Genomic DNA, 21,982 nt, shown 5'->3' with positions numbered 1-21,982 from the left:
TCCTGCCCCGGGCCAGGCGTTGGGTCAGGCTCCAGCATTTTATTAATGAGCTGGGAAGACAGTTTCTGACTCACAGGATTTATGGTTTAGTGAGGAGGTAGATCCGAAACAAATAAATTCCCAACTAGATGACTGCTGTCCCCAGCTAAGGCCAGGACAACATGAAATTGTGAATAGCATCTCGGGTCTCCCTTTCTGCCACTGAGAGGTCACCAAGGGAAGGGCCCCACCCCCCAACCTAGAGGATGAAATGAGTGACTTATGACTCCACAGTTTTTGTAAATAAACCAGTGGAGAAGGCACATCTGTCATTCCAAAGTAGCTCCCTATTTTCCCAGTTGCTGTCATTTTACTAATAGCTCCAGGCCCAGAGCTGGAGACAAAATGGTGGACTTGTGTGGGGTGCTTTCCTAGGGGAGCCGAAAGAACCCTTCCCCACACACTGGACATGACTTGCCCACCCCCACCAGGGGCCCCCAGCGGGCCTCCCACAGTGGGAAGTGTTGTGCCCTGGGGCCAGAGAGAACGGGACAGTAGGCAGAGCCCAGGCCACTGCTCATCCCAGGGTACGAGCTCCCAGGACCCTGCAGACCCCAGAGGCCTCCCTTGTCCACAAAAGGACGTGGGGTAGAGTGAGAGCAGCTAGAGGGTTGGTTGTTAGGATGGTTAATTTTGTGTCAACTTGGCCGAGGGGCGTCCAGGTACCTGGCCTCCGTGCTCTCCGGGTGTGAGGCCGCTTCCCGAGGCGGTTAGCACGAGAATTGGAGGGACCAGTCTGGCAGTGGCCCTCCGCAGATTGAAAAGTTGTGTCCCTGTGTTAGGGTTCTCTGGAGAAACGGGGGGGGGGGGGGGGGTGGAGTCCAGGCACCGTCCCACCTGCTGAGCTCCTGAAGAGAACAAAAAGGCAGAGGAAGGGAAGACGGACTCTCTGCCCAGCCGTCCCAGCTGGAACACAGATCTCCTGAACTGGGCGAGTCCATCGGGGTCTCGGCGGCTGGTTACGTCACGGGTTCCCCTCCTTCTCGGGTGTTCGGGCGTGGACTGGAACTGCATCATCAGCTTTCCTGGGGTTGCAGCCGACAGCAGATCGCAGGACTGCTCAGCCTCTGTTCCTGTGGGGGACAATGCCTATGGTACACGGGGTAACAGAAGTCATATGTAGGCATGTGTGTATCTCCATACAGGATGTGTGTCTATGTGCCATTGGTTCTGTTTCTCCAGAGAACCCAAACACAGGGACACAACTTTTCAATCTGGCTGCAGGTGAGCTGCATTGAGGAGCCTTCAGGCCTGAGGCAGAGGCAAGAGAGGGAAGCCAGGAGGCTGAGATGCAAGTGGGGGAAACAGAGTCTCGTGAGCCACAAGCCCCACACAGGAGGAAAGATGGCTGAGGAGAAGCCCAGGTGGGAGTCTTCAGGTGGGGGCATCAGGGCAGGGCTGTTTGGCCAGGTGCCCGAGAGCACCACGAACATCTCTCTCATTCCAGCTGGAGGAATCCCTGGGAGAAGACCGAAGGTGTGGATGGGAGGCCAATGGAAAAGTCGAGAAGCAACAGCTAGCCTTTTTGTTCGGGAAAATATATCAAGGACTGGGAGAAGGGGGTTGAGTGCCACGTGGGGCAGGGAGCATTCTGTCCCTCCAAGGGAACCACCTAAGTGTTCTCTGCTGCAGAAAAGTCTATTAGTTGTGCAAGCTTCGGGCAAGGCTTAATCCCGTGGCTCCATGTCTGGATCACTGAATCTTTCTCTTCTCTTTGCCTTCCATGGTGTTGACCCCTCCAAAGGCTGACCCTTCCAGGATTCACAAGATAAGGCCAGCAGCTGGGAGCAGTGGGGTTAGTGCCCCTCAAATCACGTGGCAGCGAAGGGGCAGGACAGAGAGCAAACTGAAAGTTGGGGCACTGCCCCCAGCAGCACGGAGACGGGGGAACCCAGTGGTCAAGATCGGCACGGGGCGCCTGCGAGAACCAGCCGTGGGGGAGGAGCTCCTGTCCTGACAGAAGGGGAGGCTGAGTGATTTCTCAGGTCCCTTCCAACCGAGGGATCCTGTGATTATAAGCAGGGGACACACACGATCTGACGCCCAGTGGTTCAGCGGGGCAAGAAGGGTACATCTGGCTTTGACCCAGTGCCAAGTGCTACGTGCCTCCTCAGGCCAAGCCTTGCCTCCAGCAGCCACTTCAAGGCGACCTGAATGGGAGACGCACTCATTGGCCTCTGGGAACTGGGTTGGCTCCTCGTACTTCCCACGTTCCCGGGACCACACTCTCCTTCACTGGGGAGCAGAAATAGGTCACCGCCAAGGTCCTTCAGTCCTTGGATTGCTGTCAATTTCCTCCCGCCCCAGTAGGGTCCTTTCGTCCAGGAGCTGGGGGAGCTGCCGCTTTCTGGGCACTTCGGATTATGTAACCCTGAGTTTGCAGACCCATGAGCAGCTTCGGGGCCATGGACAGCATTTCATTCACCTGAGCTCAGCTCACCAGGCTGATGACAAGTCTGGATGATTCCCATGGTGGCAAGAGCTGGCATGAGGCCAAAGATGGGCCTCTGCATTGGCTTTGGGGTTTGTTTTCATGTTTACCTTGACATGAGAGCTACAGCGCGGGCAGACCTCAACATATGACTACGGGCTCCTGGCCTCTCTCCTTCCACACGGAGCAGTCCCTAAACACACTGCCTTCGGTCACAACCCAAGCCCTTTCCTTCACCCCCCCACTCACTGAGGCCCCAACAGGAATCAGGGACACCCCTCATAGGAGGGGTTCTAAAGCCAGCGGGGGCCCCTGCTGGCAGACCTCAGCTCAGGCCGCATCTCCTAGAACAGCAGGAAAGAAATTTCCCAGTCCCTCCACTTGAGCAGGACACCAGCCAGGGCAGGAATGGCTCCTAGAGTCACACTCCGTTCATATCCCTTATAACCGCAGGGGAAGGCAGCGCTGTGCACATTTAAATAGGACTAAGAACCACCTATAACGCCATTATTTTGTTGAACCGGTTTTATTTAAATTTTACAGAAACCTGATTGAAGTATGTCATTGTAAGTCCAGTAACAATTCTACAAAAAACGCACATACGATGCCAGAGTTCCTTAAAAGCAACTAATACCATATTCTTGTCTTGCATAAAACATGCATTTATGTCAACTGCCACACGTTGGCCAAAATCCGTCTCCACAAGAAGAGACAGTCCGTCGCGGTCAGTATGAAAACTAGTTGTGAACATAGGTTTAAAAAAAGAGGTTTTCTGGTTAATGTAAAAGAAGAGTCAGTACCTTTCTGGAGGAGCCCTTCAGCCCCGGGAGGAGTGTACTTTGTGCCGGCTGGGAACATGTGGCCTCCGTGGCGGTCCTGGGTGGCCAGGAACCTCGTGGCCAACAAGCCGACGCCGGGAGGCGGAGACCCTGCGGGCCATTGCAGTGTCCAGGCGCGAGCCTGCATGGAACAGGTGCAAGTCCTCAGACTCAGATGAGGGTCCCCAGCTGTCCACCATCTCAGATGCCCCAAGCCTGGCAACCTAGCCTCTCTACAAGACCAGCGCAGGGCACACAAGCATGTCCTGTGGCCACAGGCTCCCCAAGCCCACATACCACTCCTCATGGGGATCTGGAATTAGGAGTCTTGATGCAGAAAACCAGGGGTTGGGTGGTTGCTTTGAGGCCCCGATGTTCTGTAGGCCGAGTTCATCTCATCCAGGGACTGGTATTGGCCATGGCTGGACACACAGAAGGAAATCAATGCTCCCTTGTGGCCCCGAAGCCTCTGAGGCTTAAAGTCACATACCTTAGAGTGTGTCATCTCTTGTCAGCAGAGACCACGTCACTCCCGAGGGAGTTTATCAAAGGTGTTTTCCACATGGACTCAGGGCCGTAAAGCGCTTTCATACCAACCAAAAGGACTTCCCCTCAAATATGGGGTTTTACACAACCGTCCAGAAGGTTCTTCAAAAGAAGATCTCATGGTCATTAGAGAACCAGCTGTGGACGTTAACTTTTATTTACATAAAGCTCATCATTCGTGCAGCCTAGGGCCTAGTTGGGAATCTCTCACACACCGTCTGCCTCTTCCGAAACAGGACACTCACTGCCCTGCTCGCTACAAGGAAGCTAAACCAGTATCTTTTTTCTTCAACACAGATTTTAGGGGAAAAATAATAATTTACTGGGGTTCTAAGAACATTTCCATAACAGAACAATATCAAAATAGGTCCGTTTTTACTATACGCTTATGAATATCCCTGATAATATAAAGAAATCCAGAGGACTCTGTAAACCACCAAGATTTCACAGGGTAGTACCCGGTCTGTTTTCTAGGCAGCAGAAAAGGGACTAGGACACTGGCGAGTTTTCTCCAGGAAGCCCTGTGAGCACTACAGTACGGAAATGCTAATATTCTAGTGCCAAGAGAACTGTGAACGAAATTTTCACTTGAAATTTATTAGTAAAAATCGTAACAAAGGTTGGCTTCCTCGATCCTGACCTCAGCCAACCTCCCTGCCTGCGACAACATCCAGCCCAGAAAACCATCGGCCCTCAGCCCCACTGAAGGTTGGGCCCGGGTGAGCAAGTTTCAAGACGCCTCTTTGCGGTGAGCACACCGGAGAAAGCAGGGATGTGGGAAAGGAGACCAGGCCTGAGGAAGCGCTGACCCAAGGCACCACAATCAGAGGGGTGAGGGACCCAGCGGGGTTCTGGCAGACAGGAAGAAGGCTCCTGCTGTGCCCTGCAGAGCAGGTGTCCCTGGAGACAACAGCTCTGCGGCAGGGGAGATACGTTCAGGAGTTAAAGAAAATATCATTAGCAAAGAAACCAGTTTACTTTCTCAAAACCAAATCAAACTTCTTCAAACTCAGAAGCAAATAACCTGGGGGTTACTCGGTGGTCGGGCGGCGGGCGTGTGGTTTGCGCGCCGAGCTGCGCTGGGCAGAGGCGGAGGGGGCCGGCCGGGCGATCGGCACCCACGCTGTGGCTACTGTGGTTAGGGAGGGGAGAGAGCGCGAGGCCGGGACAGGACCAGGTGTGAGATACGCCTCTTTTATTCCGGGCACCGTTCAGCGGCCTCCGCGGCGGCCTCCGCTCTAGCTACAGTAATACTGCATGCCGTCCACTCGTCTCCTCTTCTTGGACTGGAATTCTTCGAAGAACTGCTGGATGTCTTCCCTCTTGACCACCTGTTGATGAAAAACACAGCTTAGGAAGGGGCTGTGCATTCTGTAAGGGCAGTAACCAATCACAATATTCACAGGCGAAAGATCCTGCTGCTAAGAATGCTTTTAATGTGGAATTGATTCCACGGGCCCCATCTCAGAGGCATGGGCCTGGTCAAGGTCACACAGCTAAGAAGAAGAGCAGGACAAGTCCCTACCCGGGGTTCATCACACGGAACGAGAGAAAAGCTACACCTATCTCACAGCGCCACTTGAGGAGCAGATCAGGTTCAATGCCTGTGAAACACAGCCCGGCACAGAGCAAGTTCTTTTTTTTTTTTTTTTAAAGATTTTATTTAGTAGGCAGAGAAGCAGTCAGAGAAAGAGGGGGAAGCAGGCTCCCTGCTCAGCCGAGAGCCCAACGTGGGCTCGATCCCAAGACCCTGAGATCACAACCTGAGCCGAAAGCAGAGGCTTTAACCCACTGAGCTACCCAGGTGTCCCAAGTTCTTAATAAACTGTAGCTGCCGGTGCCTGGGTGGCTCAGTTGTTAAGCATCTGCCTTTGGCTCAGGTCATGATCCCAGAGTCCTGGGATCGAGCCCCCGCACTGGGTTCCCTGCTCAGAGGGGAGCCTGCTTTGGCCTCTCCCTCAGTCCCTCCCCCTGCTCGTGTTCCCTCTCTCTCTAATAAATAAAATCTTAAAAAAAACCATTAGTTGAAAAGAAACTGGCAGAGTCAGCACACAACTGAGCACCCCGGAGGTCTCCCAAGACCACCGCCTTCTCTCATGACCACACCAGTTTCTTGGGAATGTCCTTGGAGCTCCGTGTGAGTACCCAAAGAAAACAAAGTCTGTTTTGCTTTGAGATTTGTATTTTCTTCTTTACTGGAAAAAACTCTGCCCTCTCCATGAGTCCAAAGTCAGAAATGTTTGCAACATGAAAAGAGTAATTGACCAAAAATAAAGAAGCACTATCTTAGGAAATAGGCTATCCATTTCATGCAGTGAGAAACTCATCTTCCATTTCACTGGAAAAAGGATTATTAGAGCATCATACAAAGGTGTTTATGATATTAGCAAAATAAAATATTAGAAATAAGATAATAAGGCAAAGGAACAATATGGATGAAAAGGAAAGTGGGACAACCTTGAAGGAGTCCTTATTCACCCCAAGAATGTCTAGCCAGCTGATCTGACCTCCAGCTGCTCTGACCTAACTGCCACCCGAAGTCCATCAAAACAGATAGGTTTGGGAATTTAGTTTAGTTTAGTTTTTTTTTTTTAAGATTTTATTTATTTACTTGACAGAGAGAGATCACAAGTAGGCAGAGTGACAGGCAGAGGCAGAGTGGGGGTGGGGGGAATGGGCCCCCTGCTGAGCAGAGTCTGATGCAGGACTCAATCCCAGGATCCTGGGATCATGACCTGAGGGAAAGCAGAGGCTTCACCCACTGAGTCACCCAGGCACCCCAGGTAACATATTCTTACTATTATGAAAGAATGAAGGTGAGGCAGGAAGAGGGAGGGAAAGAGAAAAAGCAAGCCGGGGGGATGCAGGTGAGCATGCGGCAGAGAGGGGAAAAGGTAAGAAAATGAATAAATATTTGCATATGAAGTGAGACCCTCCGCCTTACTCCCCAAGGTAGGCGCTGCAAACATCCACAGACAGCCATGCCAACTTGATGCCCTCCTTGGGGTAAGATAAGATATTTATTAATCCTCTAAGTGGAAGAACAACACAGACCAGTAACTGATGCGCCATCTTCACAAGCACCAAGGCTGAGACAGCTGGTCACCCAGCAAAGAATCAGAGTCCCTAACACATGCAGGCTCCAGGTGGCCGACCCACTCGAGATGCTGAAGCTCAAAGCTCTACTCTATGTGCTACATGGCTTGGAACTTCACAATTATAAAATGCTAATATACAGGACACTTGGAAATTCCAGTTTGAACGAACTGTCCCTACACCGGATCACCAACACTAAATACCGAAAGGCAATAAAAGAAAAGCAATTTTCCTTCAATAAGGTTGGGAGAGGTGACTTAAAAGCATGAAAATTAGAGTGCGCAATTTTAAGCTTCTAGACCCTCAAATGGTCACAGCCAACATGCAGAGTAGAAATGGTGAAGAATAAATACTGGGCATCAATCATAAATCATTTCACCGATTTGTCTCAGACATTTTGTAGTTTCTAAGGATTCTTTCTTTTATAGTCAAACACAAACATAAAATAAAAGGCAGTCCCTCATCTGAGAACATCTACAACTTATCAGGACACATACAGCCAAAGCAGAGGAACCTTACTGCAGCTTAAGGTTCTTATTTGTTTTTGTAAAGGTCTAGTTACCCATGTCATGGAACAAACAATTAAAAAATATATTGTCCTCTTAAATCATCACATCAGATACAAAAAAAATTATCTTAGACTCATAAAAAGCAGCTCTAGTGATGACAAAGATCCATATACTGAAGACACAGGAGAAAACCTTGAATAAAATTGCTTGTCCTTTCTTTTATGTGATTTCAAGCGTGTGTAGTAAAATCAATAAAGGACCTTGTGACCACAAACTGCATAAAGCAGAAGGTATAAGATAAGAGTCAAGAACACACATGCTGGGGCACCTGGGTGGCTCAGTGGGTTAAAGCCTCTGCCTGTGGCTCAGGTCATGATCCCAGGGTCCTGGGATCGAGGCCCACATCAGGCTCTCTGCTCCGTGGGAGCCTGCTTCCTCCTCTCTCTCTGCCTGCCTCTCTGCCTACTTGTGATCTCTGTCAAATAAATAAATAAATAAATCTTTAAAAACAAACACACATGCTCTGACACATACGAAAGACCTGAAATGCCCATGAATACTGCAGAGGTTAAGACACCTGAAACCAATATAAAATTGTTAACTATACTTCAGTAAAAAAACAGTGCCAAGGTTGAAAGTTACACCTATGAACATTCTTAGTTTTTGTTTTTATTTTTTTAAGCAGGCTCCTCGCCCAGCATGGACCCCAAAGTGGGGGCTGAACTCATGACCCCGACATTAAGACCTGCACCAAGATCGAGTCAGATGCTTAACTGACCGAGGCACCCAGGCGTCCCGCGAACATTCTTAGGTCTATCGAGAGAACTAGAGGAACAGGAATGACTGCAGTTCAAGTACTGCCGAGAAGCGGGAAGCTGAGAATGAGGAACATTCTCTAAAAAATAAGACGCCTACTAAATAGAAAACTCTTAATTTCTGACTTTACAACTCGTTATGCAGAAAGGCAGCGCTGGGACCCTGTCCAGATCTGCAGGCAGCTCCAAGCTCTTGCCACATTTATGAGCGATGAGAAAGTGGCTTCAAGCAGGCCAGCAAAGACTCCTTCCAAGGGACCAAGTGTCAGCACACTTCCCTGGCAGCCGACAGACACACCTGACTTGATTTCTGTGTCTGCGCACAGCAGAGCAAACCGTCCAAAAGGACAAAAGAAAAGTTAAATTTTGTTTCTATCTGCCTGTGGAGGCCAGAAAAGTATTTCAGAAGAACATTCTGTCACAAATGTATGAATAATAAAGAGCTAGGAAGTCCTTGTAAATTCACCTGCAAGACTGTTTTGAGGATCCCACATTTTAGAATCAGTGTCACCCTTAAAAGCATACAGACTCTCTCATGAGCAAGAAAAATGTTTTAGCCCCAACTGTGAAGGTCTTTTATTCTAAACTATAGAATCAAAAAATCCAAGAAGAGGGGTCTGGCATTAATTTTTCCTTGCCTGGTCATTTTTCCTTCCTCCTCCAAGGATCTCTGCTTGAAGGTCAGGATGGACAGAATCAGGATGGCTCATGTCCTGGCCTTCTCTGGCCACACGAACTCTCTCCAGACCCTGTATGGCCGCTCCGCTCCTAATTCCCAACAGCCCAGGGCTGGGAAGGACTCCCACCATGGCCAGGCCCTGCTTTCCCCACCTCTCACTGATTTCCCTTAGCTCTACCTGCATTCACCTCCCAAGTTTCCAGTTTAACATACATGGTCATTTCTTCCTCCAAGAAAATAAACAGTTTATTCAGAACATGCAGGGCTATGATTAAAGTTCTTTAACTCACATACCGTGCCTTCATCAGCAAATCTCTTGAGATAGTCTTTAAGTTCGGTCTTCAAGTCATTGTATTCTAAATCAAAAAAACAAAAGAGGTAGTAAACATGAGACACATCATGTGCTTTTAGAAACAAAGTACTTCTTTCTCACTAAAATTTGAGAATGTTTAAATTTTTCTCTAAGTGCAAGGTGCATTGAAACTTGCTCCTATGGGCCGCCTAGGTGCACAGTTGGTTAAGCTTCTGACTCTTGGTTTCGGCTCAAGTCGTGATCTCTGGGTCATGGGATCGAGCTCCACGTCGGGCTCTGCGCTCAGCTCAGAGTCCGCTTGAGATTCCCTCTCCCTCTGCCCCTCTTGCTCATGCTCTCTCTCTAAATAAATAAGTAAATAAATAAATAAATAAGAAACTTGTCCCAATTTCTCCTGAGTTTTTTCATTTTGATATCAAGGACCCTACTCCTTTAAAAAACAAACCAACCAACAACAACAACAAAAAAAACAGAAACAAAAACAAAAAGCTCAGGACCAAAAAGATTAAGTTATTTTTTAAATTTTTAAAAGATTACTTATTTATTTTGAGAGAGAAAGAGAACACAAGCAGGGTGAGGGGCAGAGGGAGAAGCAGACTCCCCCGCTGAGCAGGGAGCAGGAAGCAGGGCTCGATTCTGGAACTCCAGGATCACGACCTGAGCCAAGGGGAGACTCTTAACCCACTGAGCCGCCCAGGTGCCCCAGCTAAGATTTTTTTTTTTTTTAAAGATTTTATTTACTTGACAGAGAGAGACACACACAGAGAGAGAGAGAGAGAGAGAGAGAGAGAGAGAGGACACAACCAGCAGGAGTGGAAGAGGGAGAAGCAGGCTTTCCGCCAAGCAGGGAGCCCGATGTGGAGCTCGATCCCAGGACCCTGAGATCATGACCTGAGCTAAAGGCAGACACTTAACAACTGAGCCACCAGGCACCCTGTCAGCTAAGAATTTTTTAAAGGGCTTCCTATGGGGCACCTGGGTGGCTCAGGGGGTTAAGCCTCTGCCTTTGGCTCAGGTCATGATCCCAGGATCCTGGGATCGAGCCCCACACTGGGCTCTCTGCTCAGCAGGGAGCCTGCTTCCCTTTCTCTCTCTCTGCCTGCCCCTCTGTCTACTTGTAATGTCTGTCAAATAAATAAATAAAATCTTTTTAAAAATATAAATAAACAAATAAATAAATAAATGGCTTCCTATCTCTCTGGAATCCTAGTAGTTGAAATATTGGGCTTGTTGGGACACCTGGGTGGCTCATTTGGTTAAGCAGCTGCCTTCATCTCAGGTCATGATCCCAGCGTCCTAGGATCAAGTCCCACATCGGGCTCCTTGCTCAGCGGGGAGCCTGCTTCTCCCTCTGCCTTTGCCTGCCACTCTGTCTGCCTGTGCTCGATCTCTCTCTCTCTGACAAATAAATACAATCTTTAAAAAAAAAAAAAAAAAAGAAAGAAATATTGGGCTTGTCAAACTTTACGTTTTAAGACTTATTCACTCACTTAATAGTTTCTGTTATGTATGAGGCCCCCACCGAGGGCCACAGAAATCTTTCAGATGCAGCCTCCATCCTTGAAAAGCTTTTAGTCTACCAGAGGCAAAGGCAATTCATCAAACAGTTAAAAACGAAAGACAGAAATGATGACTGCCTCTGAAGGGGTGGTACCCGAGCAGACACCAGGATGGAAATGACCAAGATCAGCTGGGCACACTGGGGGACCATCTGTAAAGGTCTGCCAGCAAGGGCTGGGATATTTCCCCCTCTGGTGGCTTCCTGGAGGACAGGTAATGTTCAATGCAAACCATTTCAGTGGATGGAGAAAGATACTGATTTTCTATTATTCCTTACTCATACATCTACCATGAATCAAAAAAGCACACGTTAAGGGTTCTCAAGCACCTAACGCTTCTAGCACGTAATTCTGACAGTGGTAACAACCTCTGCATACCCAGCAACACTACAATCAGGCAAGTGTAATTGAAGGCTACTTTATAATTCCAATTTCAAACCTTGTTTGTATTAAATGAAAACGACAATTAAGTGCTCACTAAACATATTTTAAGAGTTAAGGAAACCTTAATGAGCTTTGTAAATTTTTGTTCAAACAGCATTTACCACAAATGAGTTCCACTTGCTGGACTCTGTCCATGCTGTTAAGGGTGTCCATTAAAGGGTCTCTCCTGTCAGCTGCCTGGTCGACCTTGCCCTTGTTTTCATAAGCCAGAACTGTGTCATATTCATCTGTCAGGAACAGGACATCTAGCTCGCCATACATTTTCTTCAAAAAATAAAACCAGTTTCCCATTAGAACTGTATGTTATTCTCAGAAAGTCAACTTCAGGAGAATCACTACAAATGTATTTAATGTTTTCAGGTTAACTGCCAGAAAACCTGAGCCTTTAGTACAGAAATGCTTGAGTGATTTATTCTTTTTGCCCAAATCTCTCTCAGGAATCTCTCAACTTCCCAGTAGGTGTTGCAGGGTCTTTATTTAAAAATGACGGACTTAACGTAACTTTCATGGATATTTTTATTTCCAAGCAAATTCTACGATATAAAAAAGAGAAGAACTTCTATTTTCTACTGAAATGAAGATAAGTGAATAAAAAGTCCTACATAATCCCTAATTTCTCCCACAAGCAGTCAGACAACAAGTAGCATTACATACATTTGTTTAATATAAAATATTTCAGAGTTCTCTACAGTCCTAGCAACAGTTTCATAAATATATTTTCCAGATGGCCCTATTTGTGGCATCGGTCCATAACAAACATGGTAACATAACGGCCCATAACAAACATGGTAACATAACGGCGACCTTGACCCCGAACTCACCATGCAGTCTTTGCAGGTACATAACTTGCTGCGCCAGTTGACGGGCCAATAGGTGGCGGTGTCCTTCTTTACAAACCGCTTAGCATTAAGCTCTTGAAGTCTGCAGCCAGACTGTGATTCTGAGTTGAGATGCTGATTCTTAAACCCTGTCTGAAATGAAATGAAATTCTGAAATGTGTTTTTTACACTATCACAGTTTCCAGAGCTTAGGCTATAGAGAGGAATTTCTTTAGGCATGAAATCCTACGGAGCTTCCGGAATTAATGCTTCCGCTTTATTTCTTTTATGTCTCAGACTTCCTATGTTACCTGAAGATCAGATTCAGAACTAGAGCTGGCACATGGTTCATTAGTCTGCTCTGCTTTGACTTCCTGGACTGCATCCTTTCCATGTTCTGGAACATCCTCTCTGAGGCTACTATCCTGATGATCTCCATTTTCGGGTTTGATGACTTCCTGATCACCTGTTCCATCAACATTCAGCACCAACCCGTCATCCTCTGTGGACACTTTGGTGACTGCGGGTTCAGTGCAAAGAAACACACACACATATCCATATTATTATTAAACAGTGAAATCACTTAGTCTGATCATAAAAAAATTCAGAATCTAGAAAAAGAAGGTCAACTTTATTCTCTGGAATAAAGAGAAAGGAATCATCAACTCTTTTTTAGGTTATGTCTACCTAGCCAGAGTTCAAGTAATTGAACGGTTCATTTAAAAATGTCAGTCACAGGACGCTGGATGGCTCAGTCTGACTTTGGCTCAGGTCATGATCCCAGGGTCCTGGGACTGAGTCCCACATCGAGGAGCTTCTTACTCAGCGGGAAGCCTGCTTCTCCCTCGTCCTGCCACTCTCCCTGCTTGTGCTCTCTCTTTCTCTGACAAATAAAATCTTAAAAAAAAAAAAAAAAAGTCAATCACAGGGCACCTAACTGGCTCAGCCGGAAGAACATGCAATCGATCTTATGGTCATGAGTTCAAGCCCCACACTGAGTGCAGAGATTAGTTAAATAAATCCATCTTTGGGACACCTGGGCGGTTTACTGGTTAGGTGTCTGCCTTCGGCTCAGGTCACGATCCGAAGGTCCTGGACTGAGCCCCGCACTGGGCTCCCTGCTCGGCGGGAAGCCTGCTTCTCCCTCTCCTCCCACTCATGCTCTCTTGCTATGTCTGTTGAAATCTTGGTCTCTCTCTCGCAAATAAATAAATAAACCTTTAAAAATAAACAAAAATTAAAAATTAAAACGTCAGTCACTGGAGTGCCTGGGTGGCTCAGTGGGTTAAAGCCTCTGCCTCCGGCTCAGGTCGTGATCCCAGGGTCCTGGAATGGAGCCCTACATCAGGCTCCTTGCTCAGCAGGGAGCCTGCTTCTCCCTCTGCCTGCCACTGCCCCCTGCTTTAACTCTCTCTCTCTCTCTCTCTGATAAATGAATAAATAAAATCTTAAAAAAAAAAAAAAAGAACTTTGAGACAAATCAAAAGAGTAGGGTTAGATTTTAGGTATGGCTATGCTGTTTGTGGTTCATATGGTAAAATGTTCCCTAAAGGTGAGAAGGATAAGACATTATGAGGTCAGAGCAGCAAACACTATGAGTAACTGCCACTCTAAAAATAAATTAATTAATATATTTGCATTATCAGTAAAATAAAATACCTAATGCCTCAAGACCATTCATTGTTGATTAGCTGTTTCAGGCCAATTTCTATAGTATATACATAATACAATATAATATAAGCACTGGGTAGCAAATTACACCCCACACCTCCCAACCAATAGCATGTCTTCCATTTAAGAACAATTTATTTTGGTTCTATTTATTTTTCAAAGTCCCATTCAAAAACTTCCTCTTCCATTTTCCCGGATTCTGGTCTCCTCCAACTTAAAAACAGTTGCTAAAAGACCCTTGACCATAGGAAACAGCCTGAGGGTTGCTGGAGGGGAGAGGGTGGGGGATGGGAAACTGGGTGACGGGCATGAAAGAGGGCACAGAATGGAACGAGCACTGGGTGTTATATAAGGCTGATGAATCCCTGACCTCTACCTCTGAAACTAATAATACACTGTAAGTTAATGAATTGAATTTAAATTTAGAAAAAAAAAACAAAACAGTTGCTAAAAATTCTGGACTGAACACAGAAATGTCACGAGCCCAGGTTTGGGGCACCCCGATACCACAGAGACACGTACCCGCCAGCTGCACAGCGTAAGCCCACAGGAAGGAGCAGCGCTTCATACAAGCCTGGCACACCATCTCCTGGAAGTCTCCGCTCTCGGGGGGAACGGCACCAAGATGCTGTGAATACAGGAAACCGAGGATTTTGCTTGTGGTCTCCAAGCTGCCCCAAATCCTCGTTATGTAATAAACAAATACCACAATGCAGCACCGATCCTATCTTTATAGTTTATTTTTAGAAGAGTAATCATAAGGTAAAAGATAACGCCATTCAAAAAGAAAAGCTCTTTTCTCTTTTTGTGAAGACGAGGGCTTTAAAAGGTCAAAGCTTTCCTTACCCTCCCGTGGAACCAGTCTTCGCAGACCACACACTGGATCATCTCATCCGGAATCTAACGTGGAAAGCAGTTCGCATGTTAATGAGTACAGTGAATTCTGGGACACAGAAGTCAATCTGGCAAACAGTAGAAGCAGATACTAAATGATTCTCTGGCGATTCTGTGAGACGGCTCTCCATGTGCCAACAGTCAAGGGGACAGGGAGAAGGAGCGGGTCATGGGGCCAGAGAAGCTCACTCTCCAGGAACTGGTTTGCAGAAGGAGCACACTGAGGTGAGCACTTTGGAAGCAACCATCAAAAATTCACTTGGGGTGGGTGCCTGGGTGGCTCAGTGGGTTAAGCCTCTGCCTTCGACTCAGGCCATGATCCCTGGGTCCTAGGATCGAGCCCCGTATTGGGCTCTCCGCTCGGCAGGGAGCCTGCTTTCCTTCCTCTCTCTGCCTGCCTCTCTGCCTACTTATGATCTCTGTCTGCCAAATAAATAAATAAAATCTTTTAAAAAAAAATTCACTTTGGTTACTTGGCATCTTTTCATTTTATCCACAAACCAATGCCCAGGGAGGTAAGACGACTTGACCAATGCAGAATGTGGCAACCCCACATTCTTCAACCCCATCATTTTACTTAAACTGGAAAGTAAATATCATAAACAGTCTTTTGATAATATGGATAGCAACAATTTCCCTAACTTGAATTAGTTAAATAATTAAGCAATTAAATTCTGGCCCTAGGAAAACAATATACCAAAGGGCACAGACTCTTTTTGGAGTGGTTTTCCTTTCATTCCCAGGCTTTCATGCCTACTGATTAATACCCCAATGTTGTTCTGTCTTTTCCCTACTATAACTTCTTAAAGGGGAAAAAGTGTATGTACCTTTATACATGCCCAAACATAGACCTATACACACATACACACACTATATATATATGTGTGTGTGTGTGTGTGTATTTATATATATATATAATTCTTTTTTCTGCCTTGTTCAATTTATTCAGCATCTTATTTCTGTCTTTTAACAATGTCATAACACTTTACCTCATAACTTAAAATATCGAGTTTTAAGGATTTTTTTTTAAATATTTTATTTATTTATTTGACAGACAGAGAGCACAAGAAGGCAGAGAGGCAGGCAGAGAGAGAGGAGGAAGCAGGCTCCCCGCCAAGCAGAGAGCCCGATGCGGGGCTTGATCCCAGGACCCTGGGACCATGACCTGAGCCAAAGGCAGAGGCTTTAACCCACTGAACCACCCAGGCGCCCCTAAGGATTTTTTTTTTTTAAGATTTATTTATTTGACAGAGAGAGACATAGCAAGAGTGGGAACAAGCAGGAGGAGTGGGAGAGGGAGAAGCAGGCTTCCCACTGAGCAGGGAGCCCAATGTGGGATTCGATCCCAGAACCCTGAGACCATGACCTGAGCCGAAGGCAGCCACCCAACAACTGAGCCACTCAGGCGCCCCAGTTTTAAGGTTTTATCTTTGTTAACTCAAAGATATCTTCAACTTGTTCCTCTACATAATTTGGTTCAATAATTACAGTTCCAAGACAACTAGAAAGCGAGAGGGCAAAAGGCTAATTTCTCTAAACATAAAAGCACTTCTTCAAATCAGTAAATACACAAACAAAAGCCAGTCAAAATATGGGCCAAGACTATGAACAGACAATTCAGATAGGTTATTACAAATATTTAATAAGCTCATGTAGGATGCATAATCTCACTCATGATCAGGGAAAGGAAATCTTTAAAAGATAATGGGGTGCTTGGGTGGCTCAGTGGGTTAACCCTCTGCCTTCGGCTCAGATCATGGTCTCAGCGTCCTGGAATCGAGCCCCACATCGGGCTTTCTGCTCAGCAGAGAGCCTGCTTCCTCCTTTCTCTCTGCCTGATCTCTCTCTCTCTGTCAAATAAATAAATAAAATCTTAAAAAAAAAAAAAAAGAGAGAGAGATATTGCTCTTCACCTATCAACATGGCAAAATGTAAAAAGACTGCGAATACGTAGGCCTAACAAGAGTATAGGGAAAAACACACTACCATCTACTATTTGCGACTGAACTCTTTTTGCAGGAAATATAAGTATCCTATGTCTCTCACTGGTTCTCCCTCTAGGTATCCATTAATGCTCGCAGGAATACACTCAGTCATATTACTGTATAAGGATGTTCACCGCAGCTTTCTTTACAATGCCCAGAAATCACACAGCAGCAGTCTGCGACAGGACACCCAGGTCACTAACTTACAGCAGGTCACGTTATGAAGTGACCTGGGAGCAAGGTGGATTTGTGCGGTGTCATGTGGAAAGAGGTCTGTGATATACTGATAAGTGAGAAAAGCTACACAAGTGAATGTACTGAATTTTCACTTTTGTTAAAAGGAAACTACACATTGAAACACACACCCACTTACATGGGCAGAGAAAGAGGTCTAAAAACATATCCCCCAAAAAGGTTATATCTAGGAAGTAAGAAGATGGAGTGAGGAAGAAGAAAAATTCTTTAAATTCTGTGAATATTTTTAAATAAATTTTAAACGTTTTGGGCGCCTGGGTGACTCAATGGGTTAAGCCTCTGCCTTCAGCTCAGGTCTTGATCTCAGGGTCCTGGGATCGAGCCCCGCATTGGGCTCTCTGCTCGGCAGGGAGCCTGCCTCCCCCTCTCTCTCTGTCTGCTGCTCTGCCTACTTGTGATCTCTCTGTCAAATGAATAAATAAAATCTTTTAAAAATAAAATTAATTAAAAAAATATTAAAATTTTGTATATATTGAAATCTTCAAGAGGATTCAGTCTGTATACCCCATTTCTTTTCTTTCAGGGAGGCAAGAAGTTGAAGATCATTTTTTGGACAATGTTTGGGGGAGCAGAGCAGGCAAGCAACGAGAGAGAGGAAGGAAGAACGCGCTGGCCTTGAGAAAGTCCTGTCCAATATTTCACTCTCATGGTGTAGAGTGAGAATAGTCGAGATCTGATCGGTACCAGTTACAGCTCCAGCCCAGACTCCTAGGAAAGGATAAACCTAGAATCCTCTCATAATCCCCAAATCCCCTTAACAGCTATGGAGATCCACACTGGACAACAGGCCGAGGAGTGAAGGCTAGAGGAATTAACCTCCAAGTAACCTCTAATTCTCTTACCTCATCATCAGGATCAGGATAAGGTCTCTTACAAATGCAGTACAATCCAAAAAAGTTGTCATTGTATTTATTGCCAGGATTTATCTTTGCTTTGTCCTGAAAGAGATTAATTTCAATATAAAATATGGTCTAATTTTGACTATAATTTCAGGTATCATGAAAGTATAAATTATCATAAATGCCATACAAATGATCATATATATGACATATAATACATTATATTTATTATATATCATCAGTGTAATATAGTAAGGCATGATAAATAACATGAATATAATATCATAAATATCATAAATTTCCTATTGCATGAAGTCCATGCATTCAATCAACTTCTACATTAAATAACTTCCTCCCCAAAAGTTGGTCTTTAACTTTCAAAGTACCAAGAAAAAGAATTCACTCCTATTAAAAGGGTACTTTTTCCAAGACACAGAGTATAAATAAAATTAATTTTTTGTACTCTCTTTGCAGTAATTGGGGGAAACCAAATATGTCCATAACAAAATGCTGGTAAAAGTTAATTATAAATATTAATGATCGACCCATGTAAATGAACACTGGCCTAGAATTTCGAAGTATTTCTTAATGCCCAGCTGTGATTGCCAAAGCTCCCAGGTTACTGGAAGGTAAAAAAGCAGGCAAGGAAATTGTCTAAAAATAACCTCGAAAGGAGGGAAATAGTAATTATAATGGAATAGTAATTATGACTGGACAGTGTAAAATCCCTTCCTTTCTACTTAGGTTTTGTTACTTCAGTAAACGTTACCGTATAATTAGCAAAAGAACAGTGAAAAACTCCTGTGTGCATCTAGCTCACATTCAATATGAGCAAGTTTTTTGTTTTTAAAGTCATACCCTTTGTTTTAAAAGCCTTAAACCATGAGCACAACCAACATAATCAAACCTGAGTTACTTTAAAGAACATTCCCACCAAAATATTTCATATTAATTACAGTCTGTAGTATAGGCTCTAAACAGGTTAGTTTTCCAACACCATAAAAAATGGAATACAGTCTAATACTGATTTGCCTATTTGCAAAGAATAAGCATAAGAACTTCCTTTTGGGGGGTGCCTGCGTGACCCAGTGGGTTAAAGCCTCTGCCTTCAGCTCAGGTCATGATCCCAGGATCCTGGCATCGAGTCCCACATCAGGCTCTCTGCTTGGCAGGGAGCCTTCTTCCTCCTCTCTCTCTCTCTGCCTGCCTCTCTGCCTACTTGTGATCGCTATCTGTCAAATAAATAAATAAAATCTTAAAAAAAAAAAAAAGAACTTCCTTTTTGGAAAATGCATAGTTTTAATCCACTTTCGCAAATATCAGTCTCAGCTATTTTCAGTGCATTTTTAGTTACAGTGCTTACTTACAGGAAATAATTTGCATTCCAAATTTTTAAACTTGCTGTTCCCACAATCACAACGAAAGTTTCTGGAAAAAATGAGGAAAAACCGCTTTTAATTTTTCTTTTAAATCTAAGGAGTTACTCTTTAAATTAATACCACAGCCCAAAAAGTGATCTTGGTTGTTGTTCATGTATCCAATTTAAAATTTCTCCAAGCATATAACAATAAAATAAACATGCACAGAGACAAATATTTATATCACACATACACAAACAGACAAGTAAAACAATGGCAGAAGAAGGAGGACAGTTTGAGTTTATACAGTAATTATACTTTAAAATGCCCTCTGGAAAAACTGTTCTCTCCAATTAAACAATTACATTAAATTTGACCAGTGCACAACTACTTTAAATGGAAAAACAAGAAAAACAGTACAGGTGGGAAAGAATTCAAACACTTAAAAAGCATTCAGCACCAATGTCTAACTGTCTTTACCTTTTTGTGTATAGCTCAAATAGTTTATGACTTCCATGACATTCGTAACTGCAAGCCAGGCAAATTCCTGCTGGTTCTTCTCCCTCTGGGGTGCACGTACTACAGGCATATAGTGCTTGTCTCTTTACTGAGCCCTAAAAGACAGCCCCCAAATGGAAAGAGATAATAATTACACAAGAAAGTACCAAAACACCGTTGCATGTTTCAAATCATTATATATGTCCTATATTGGTGTTCATTTTCATACAAATTTTTCTTAAAATGATAGCTTTAAATTCCCAGCCAGATGAAAATAAGAAAAAGCTTGTCTGCACAACATTTTAACACATGAAAATATAGGAGAATATGCACAGGTTTATGTCAGCAGTATCACACTTATAATTTTGGAAAACACTTGTGACTCTGCCAAAGAGAAAATCAATGCATTAAAAGAACCCTTTGACTTTAGGAGGTGCATGCAGAAATATTTAGAGTGTCATTGTGTCTGCAACTTATTCTCAAATGATTCGGGGGGGGAAAGTGTATTATATAGAAAAGAGAGACAAAACATATGTGACAAAAAATGAATACATGTAAGAGATACACAGGAGTTCGTAATATTATTCTTTCAACATACCTATAGACTTAAATTTTTTCAAAATTAAAAGCTGGGAGGAAAAACAGGCAATACTCGTAGAAATCTTGACAGTGGTTACTCTCTAGAAAGGAGGGAGACAGAAGCTTCTAGGATACCCTTAATGTTCTATTTCTTGATCTGGGGGGCAGGGGTTAGTAGGTACATACATATGTTCACCTTTTCCCCCAACCCATAGACACTACTCGTGTGATTTTCCGCATACTTTACTATAGCAAAAAGAAAATTTTTAGGAAGTCTGTTTTATAAAGCTAACTACATTTCTAGAAAGGCTTACACACATTTTTTTTTAAGATTTTATTTATTTATTTGACAGAGAGAGATGACAAGTAGGCAGAGAGGCAGGCAGAGAGAGAGAGGAGGAAGCAGGCTCCACGCTGTGCAGAGAGCCCGATGCGGGACTCGATCCCAGGACCCTGAGATCATGACCTGAGCCGAAGGCAGCGGCTTAACCCACTGAGCCACCCAGGCGCCCACGCACATTTTTTTTTTTTTTTAAGAGAAAAAGTTGTTTTAGTGGTGACCAAAGGTTTTAAAATAGCAGCCAACATCTGGGACTATCTGTAGATACCAGGTTAATTCAACAATCTAACCACTGAGCAGGGTAAACTCAATCGGTCAACGATGACAAGTGGTATTATGAGCTCAGTCCGCACCACATAACGGCCCCAAGTCTCTCGCCTCATCCCCCAGTTTCCACGCATCCCCCAGAGTCTGGGTAACCTCCTTCTTCCTACCAATTCTCATCCCGACTAGATTCCTTCTACCCACCTTGCTCCATTTCTGTACCTAGAAATACAGGACGAGTCACAACGCACCCCCTCAAATCCTGATTCATAACGTCTTCCAAATGCCAAATTTACCCTTCAAGCAAATCCTCTCCTTTCTCCCCTCTTTCGCCAGTGCCACCTGCTGTCGCGGTTCCGGTCGGCTTCCGTGGGGGGCGGGGGGCGGGATGCAAATAGACACGGTACGTGCTTCGTCTGGCCAAAAAAACTACGAGCTCGCGCTTGTCAAGCTAAATTGTAGAGGATTAGCTGTCAAGGAACCCAGCCCAGGGGAGCTTTTTCAAATCCAGAGCTCTCTCCTTTAACTCTGCGTTGACTCTCCCCATTCGCTTCCTAAGAAACACTCTTAGGACGCGAAAAGTAAGGACAAAGATGTCGGGATCTGAGAGGTCACGGAGACGCTTTCTGAAAAGCAGCTGAGGCACGGAGGAGAGACGGGAGAGGAGGAAAGAGCAGGGGCCCCACGGCCGGAGCCTGCAGAGTCCAGAGGGACCGGACGAAGGAAGACCGAGGGGAGGAGGGGGGCCCTGCTGGCTACAGGCTAAGAAGGAGGACCCACGAGGCTGAGGTTTAAGGGCAGCCGGGCCTGGGACGGGGAAGCCTACGACGAACGGCGGGAATAGGGCAAGGCGGGTCGGGAACAGGAGGTTCGGCGGGAGCCCGGGGGAGGCGAGGCCCGGGCCGCGCGCCCACCTGCGAGTAGGAGCACTTCTCGGAGTCGCTGCCGCCCAGTACGGCGCACGCCTCGTTCTCCAGCTCCTCGTCCTCCTCTAGAACGTCGACCAACGATACCACGGGCTCCAGCTCCGACTGCCGCCCAGCGGACCCCTCCGCCCCGGCCATCCTCAACTGTCAGCGGGACCGCCGCTCGGCCCGGCGGAGGCGGGAAAAGCGGCTGCGGGAGGCGTGGCCGGAGGAGGCGGAGCCCAATGCTAAGAGCCAATCCCAAAGAAGGGAAGAGAAGGAAGGAGGAGGAGCGACTCCCGACAAACGGAAGTCACGCCTCTCCCT

The 21,982-nt window shown here is 45.5% G+C and overlaps 1 protein-coding gene across 2 annotated transcripts; it reads right to left on the bottom strand.

The window, feature by feature from the left end:
• Positions 1-2,977: 2,977 nt before the first annotated feature.
• Positions 2,978-21,976, bottom strand: UBR7 (ubiquitin protein ligase E3 component n-recognin 7). Of its 2 annotated transcripts, XM_032345104.1 has the most exons (11): positions 21,665-21,976; positions 19,550-19,683; positions 19,079-19,139; positions 17,715-17,810; positions 14,585-14,638; positions 14,261-14,366; positions 12,379-12,587; positions 12,071-12,220; positions 11,351-11,513; positions 9,228-9,289; positions 2,978-5,165 (listed from the first exon to the last, which is right to left on the bottom strand). In XM_032345104.1, exons 1-11 carry the CDS (start codon positions 21,812-21,814, stop codon positions 5,073-5,075), a joined length of 1,278 nt encoding a protein of 425 aa, XP_032200995.1. In that variant the 5' UTR covers positions 21,815-21,976; the 3' UTR covers positions 2,978-5,072. The 2 variants fall into 2 exon arrangements, with proteins under 2 accessions (XP_032200995.1, XP_032200996.1); XM_032345105.1 differs by lacking the exons at positions 2,978-5,165; positions 9,228-9,289; positions 11,351-11,513 and adding an exon at positions 11,842-12,022 and having other exon boundaries at positions 12,056-12,220.
• Between the last annotated feature and the right edge of the window lie 6 nt (positions 21,977-21,982).

This window comes from Mustela erminea, chromosome 5, assembly GCF_009829155.1.
Source record: "Mustela erminea isolate mMusErm1 chromosome 5, mMusErm1.Pri, whole genome shotgun sequence".
Taxonomy (NCBI): Eukaryota; Metazoa; Chordata; class Mammalia; order Carnivora; family Mustelidae; genus Mustela; species Mustela erminea.
This window is presented reverse-complemented; position numbering and strand designations above follow the sequence as displayed.

Excerpts from the sequence above, each read along its gene's own strand:
- UBR7 (XM_032345104.1), bottom strand. The coding sequence starts at position 21,814 with ATGGCCGGGGCGGAGGGGTCCGCTGGGCGGCAGTCGGAGCTGGAGCCC. Across the intron at positions 19,684-21,664 it reads AGAAGTGCTCCTACTCGCAG|GGCTCAGTAAAGAGACAAGC; the intron begins GTGGGCGCGCGG and ends GCTGTCTTTTAG. Across the intron at positions 14,639-17,714 it reads ATCCTGATCCTGATGATGAG|ATTCCGGATGAGATGATCCA; the intron begins GTAAGAGAATTA and ends TTTCCACGTTAG.